This window comes from Helobdella robusta, assembly GCF_000326865.2.
Source record: "Helobdella robusta unplaced genomic scaffold HELROscaffold_18, whole genome shotgun sequence".
Classification (NCBI taxonomy): domain Eukaryota; kingdom Metazoa; phylum Annelida; class Clitellata; order Rhynchobdellida; family Glossiphoniidae; genus Helobdella; species Helobdella robusta.
The window spans coordinates 1,281,358-1,287,408 of record NW_008703981.1 but is presented as its reverse complement, the minus strand read 5'-3'; the positions used below and the strand labels follow the sequence as shown (position 1 = coordinate 1,287,408).

At 32.3% G+C, this 6,051-nt stretch overlaps 1 protein-coding gene across 1 annotated transcript in view; it reads left to right on the top strand.

The window, feature by feature from the left end:
* Positions 1-5,859: 5,859 nt before the first annotated feature.
* Positions 5,860-6,051, top strand: part of HELRODRAFT_170509 (hypothetical protein) — a gene marked incomplete at both ends in the record, with an annotated part of 12,993 nt that continues 12,801 nt past the window's right edge. Inside the window, one exon of the mRNA XM_009016329.1 lies at positions 5,860-6,051. This exon is cut by the window's right edge and continues 274 nt beyond it. Within this exon, the coding sequence (XP_009014577.1) occupies positions 5,860-6,051 (192 nt within the window).

The window sequence follows — 6,051 nt, the reverse complement described above, 5'->3', positions numbered from 1 at the left end:
CGTAAATCAGTCCGACATTCTTTCTATGCGTGTGTATACAATTACACACACACACATTTATACATACATACATATTTATATACACACATACACACATGCATGTAGATAGAAGTTTGTGTGTTATACATTACGAGCAGTTTGTGTAAACTTGTATCACATTAGTTAATTTGTTCAGTGATAGTTGTTCATTCATTCATACATAGGTACATTCTCTCGTTCATTTGTTTGTTCATTAATTCGTACATTCATTTGTTCATTCTCTCTTTCTCACATTCATCCATCTCTCCATCCATACATTCATTTTTCCAGAATGATCACAAATAAGATTATTTACATCCATTTAGTCAGTTTAACTTTGTTGATAGTAAACTTACACAATATCATAACAGTCATCAGTCATCCTAATCCTTATCATCATCATCATCATCATCATCATCATCATCATCTTCTTCTTCTTCTTCATCATCATCATCATCATCATCTTTTTCTTCTTCTTCTTCTTTTTCATCGTCATCATCATCATCATCATCCTCTTCTTCTTCTTCATCATCATCATCTTAATCATCATCAGCATCACTTTGACTTCTGATCTCATTCCACAGTCTGTCTATCTATCACACGTACTGCATTAGTCGTCATCTTTTAGTTATTATTATAGTCGTTGTTATAGTTGTTGTTGTTTTAGTTGTTGTTTTAGTTGTTGTTATTGTTATGGCATGAGTAACGCAGGCATAAGAGAAATGCTATCACGGTTATATACGAGTCTGCTGTACGTAATGTTGTATTAGTATATTCTGTAAATGTGTGTGTGTTTGTGTGTGTGTGTGTGTGCGTGCGTACGTGTGCCTATCTGTCTGTCCTTCTGTCTGTCTTTCTGTCTGCATACATGCATATATCTTTTTCATATTTAAAAACATGTGTGTGAATTTTTAGAATCCTCATAAATTAAAATGTTACTTTTAAGCAGTCTTAACTTTTTTCCTTCAAAAGTTGTTTTTGGAGTGATCCAATCTTTTGCCTTACTGCTTTGTTAATGTTCCATCTTAGTCCTGATATAACTTCATACGTGTGAATCCAAGATACATCAATCCATACAATGATACTACTTTGCTGAGATGTATCATTAACAGGATACAATACCCACATCAGGCGGCACATTTTGTATGTGTAGACGGAATTCTCAATGGATTCGAACCAGGTCGTTGCAACAGTAAGGACAGGCGCTTTAACCATTGCACCACTGCTTGGTTGATGCTGATGATGATAAGTACGCTGATGATGATGGCTAAAATTAAAATTAATTTTACGAATTTATCAAAAAATGGTAAATAAAAGTGAATATATGTTCCTCTGCATGCATCTCAAATCTGCTTAGGATAGCATAAACTTGAGTGAGAAGTATAATATAAGTGAGATAATTTTCTTAAAAAAGTTCCCACCATATCTTCATGATGACTCTATCTCTTAACTACATTTTTACCTTTATTCATATACACTCGTCTAACACACTTAACCTCACACACACACTCACTCACACACACAGACACACACACACACACATACACGTAACATCACACACAAAGACATATATACACACTTCCATACACACATATACACACTTAAATACGAAACATATACACTAAAAAATACAAAATACACACATACATGCTCAATTAAAGTTACATACTTTTCTGACTTTACTAATTTTAAATTCAAATTCAATCTGTATACATTTTAAGAATTTTTCTCAATATGTAATTTTTTTTCTCTAATTCCCATTCTGTCCTTTTTATTTTCTCTTTATTGAAACTCTTCCCAGTACATGCAAACGCCAGTTACTTCAACATGTTTGTTGTTTTAATTCATAAAACCAAAGTCATAAAATTAATTGAAGCCACCAGCAAGACAACAGCCAACCCAATGCCATGTCATGTCGTGATGGGTGTTACGCGACATTCTACTCTTTCGTTGTTGTTGCTGTTGTAGCAGTAGTAATGAGTAGTTGTACTTGGTTGGGAGAGAGAGGAAGAGAAAGAAAGAGAGTGAGGAAGAGAGAGAGAAAGAGAAGAGAAAAGTTGTTTGTTATAAATTAAAATTCACATTCATTTGGTTGCGACAAGAGAGAGGTGCTTAGCTTGTGTGTATTCAGTTTGAACGTTGAAACGTAATAAAAATATTAACTCTCTGTTGTTTCTAACGCTACTTAGGTTGCACCGCCATTTTCATTCGCTCTTTCATTCCACGTGTTTTATGTTAATTCCATTTGACCTTTCGAACTCTTCGTCCTCTTTTGGAAGTTCTCACAGATTTGGTTGACTTAAAATCATATCCGGTTTTCATTCAAAATTATTTCACGTTCAATTTTTAGTTTTGATGTTGGTTGATAAATAATAATAATAATAACAATTCGCCACTGAACAAGTTAATATCGGTGAATAAGATAATTTATTGAATAAGAAATTGTATGTACTTCCATTGTAGGTACATTTGCACAACAGAAAGAATTTATAGATTTAAAGATAACTCAAAGCGTGATCCTTAAACTTTATTCTACAAACAAAAAGTTAAACTTCCAAAGCCTGAAACGTCCACACCACACGATGTTCTGTATTATGGAGTATGAGTATGACAGTTTTTAGTTGCAAACGGAGAGTATTCGAACCGGACCACCTGGCAACAACGACGCAAAACATAACACTTTTACAGACTGAGCTATCTCGCCAAGAAAATATTATCAATGTCATGATTTGGTCTCATTTATTTTGTAAAAGCGAAATATGCAGATAAAGGGAGAAAAAAAGTTTAATAACTTTTTATAAAAACAATGTTTACGAAAAATGCTACGAACCAGAGGTTCGACTAAACGGAAGGAGCTAAATTTTGATTAAAAGATGTGGCAGTCCATCTTCAACATTAACACTTGGAAAAATTTTATAACAAAAAACGGCCTTCGAAAATATTTCCAATACATACTAGAACAAATTTCGTCTCTGTTTTGAAATGTAACAAAAATCAAAGAAAATTTTTACGTAATTATACAATACTCATGTATTTTGCTCCATATTTTTCAGAAAATCAGACTCTGATAAGGATGCCAATCTGTTACAACACGCAAAAATGACAAAAAAGAGACCCAATGGAATAGTTGAGTAAAGCAATGAAAATAAGGTACTCGCGTGTGGCGGAAATTTTTGAGATAACTTTTCAATGATAGAAATACACAATTTTAATAATAAAATCATCAGTAATTAATTTCATTAGTATAATTCTCTTAATCGTCATCGTTTAAGCAAGAACGTCGATGTGATTTATTCTTCCATCTTTTGTTTGTGATTTGGCCGTCCATTGTTTGTTTGTGTGTGTGTGTGTGTGTTACATTGTAAACAAAAGTGTGTGCGTGTGTGTGCGTGTGTGTGCGTGTGTGTGTTTAGTATTTAGAAAATTATGCTAGTATATATATATATATATATATATATATATATATATATATATATATATATATATATATATATATATATATATATATATATATATATGTGTGTGTGTGTGTGTGTGTGTGTGTGTGTGTGCATGTATGTCTGTCGTCAAAATTGTTAAGTTCATTTTAAAAACAAAAACACACATACTCGACTAATACATACACACGTGATCACGAATAATCGTCAATTATGTACCGCTTAATTACTTCATTACACCAAAAAGTAAGCACCGCGCACATCACTAGTTTCAGGTGTGTTTGTAAACAAAAAGCCAATACAGGTAGACGTGATTAACACACGACTTTTGAATTTAGTAAATATCGGACATGAATTACAATTAATAATGGCGATTAAATAATTTTTAAAAATAATTTGAAAATTAATTTTGTTTATTTTAAGTTTTAAATTCGCGTTTAAAACAGATCTCTTTGATATTATTAGTTTTTATTTTATTTTTGTTTTGAATCTCATTTTTAATTTTGGATATGTTTTAAAAATGAAATAAAATAAATAAACCTTTATTTATATAAAATTATAATATAAAGACATCAGTTATTATGTTTTAAAAATCAAACGTTTTAAACTTGAATTTCATTTTAAATAATTATTAGTTCAAACAAATAAAAAGTAAGTACCCATGTTGTAAAACCGTAAAACGTAATTTTCTCTCAACTGAAAGTGGGTTTAGTTTAGTCTTTAGTATCTATTTTTTTTAAATTCACCGTACTTTATTCAATACACATACATACCTTACGTGCAGATAGTACAGTGTATTACATACATTAAGAACATATGCACACACTGACACACACACACACACAGACACACACACACACAACACAGACACGCAAACATACACACATATATCACATTCTAATATGTTACAGAATGTTAGTGTGTTTGTGTGTATACTATATAAAATAACAGTATTTTGTTCATGGTAACTTATCTATGTATTCATGTTATATAGGGATGTATGTATGTTTGTCGCTATTCTTTATATGTTTCCACACACTCACACACACATACAAGCGCACACACAAACAAACTCACACATAAACACGTCACATTCCACATTCCAATACATTTCAATGTTGATGCATTCATTCTGTGGATAGAGAAAAGCGTGACTAACACATGGCTGGTAACAAGTTACATTATATATATATATATATATATATATGTGTGTGTGTGTGTGTGTGTGTGTGTGTGTGTGTGTGTGTGTTTGTGTCTGTGTTTAAATGAACGAAATATGTAATGTATATAGCGCATATAAAGCCCGTATAAACTGCTGCTTATACACCTACATACACGATCACATGCTATTTTAGTATTGATGTCTCATAATAAATATAAACGCTAAGATGTTCCAAAGAAGAAAATTTTGATACGGAGATGTAAGAATGTGTGGACGATTTTCGATGTAACAAATGGTAAATGAATGAATTTATTGAGTAAACTTCAAAAGTTTGAAACAAATTTAACTTTTCTTGATAATAAATCCAACTAGAGATGATAGACGATGACCGATGTGATTTCTTCCAAACTAGCCAGAACTATCTCAAATATCGGATTCTTAATTAATCCATGATTTTCAGCTTGCCACTCTTTACTTAAATTATAAAACACATTGAGATCCGCACAGATCTATATAATCTCTTGCACACCACACACCGCACACACCACGCGCACACACACACACGCATATATGGTATGTAATTACATTTACATATAGAAGGTATGCTTATATACATTTGATATTGAATACTTTTATATGTAAATCAAATTAACGCAATTTATCAAGAGCCGTGTGCGTGTGTGTGTGTCTCTCTGTGTGTGTGCGTGTGTGTGTGTGTCTCTCTCTCTCTGTGTGTGTGTGTGTGTGTGTGGTTGTGATAGTATGTGATATCGTCCCTTGGTTAATGCAGCCTTGCACAAATGATACTGTTGGATATCTGATACGTGTATGTGCGTGTAACGTTATAGACCTAATTAAATTTTTTGTACGTTCTACTGAAGATTTTACTCTCTCGCTATAGTGGAGGGTCTTCTTCTAAAATGATTTAATGTACTTCCATTTTTTTCATCGTTTTGTTGTTTAATTACTTAAATTTTTTTTTATTCATTTTTTTTTGTTTGCTCTCACGCTGATTAGTGGCATGTTCCAGCAACATCCTTAGATTTTTACGTTAAAATATTTTTTTTTTACAAAAACTAACTAAATCGATAAATAATTTTCAAATTAACAATTTTCGGATATAATAATAAATAGATGAATTAATTAATTAATATAACGCATTGATCAAATGTTTACCTAAAAATTGGCCACCAGTAACAGAATTGAAATAGAAACAAATATACAGCCAAACCAAGTGCGAAGATGATTAACAATAGATGGAAACAAAAAAACACGTCAGAGTTACTACGGAACGGCATCTCCATCGCACTGAAAGCAGCAATCGCAATCGCATTAATAACATCACTCGCTGTGACGTCAACATCTGCAGCAGGCTTCAACAGGCAGCACAGAGTCAAGCGACAACTACCAACATCGCCGACGACAACTACGACG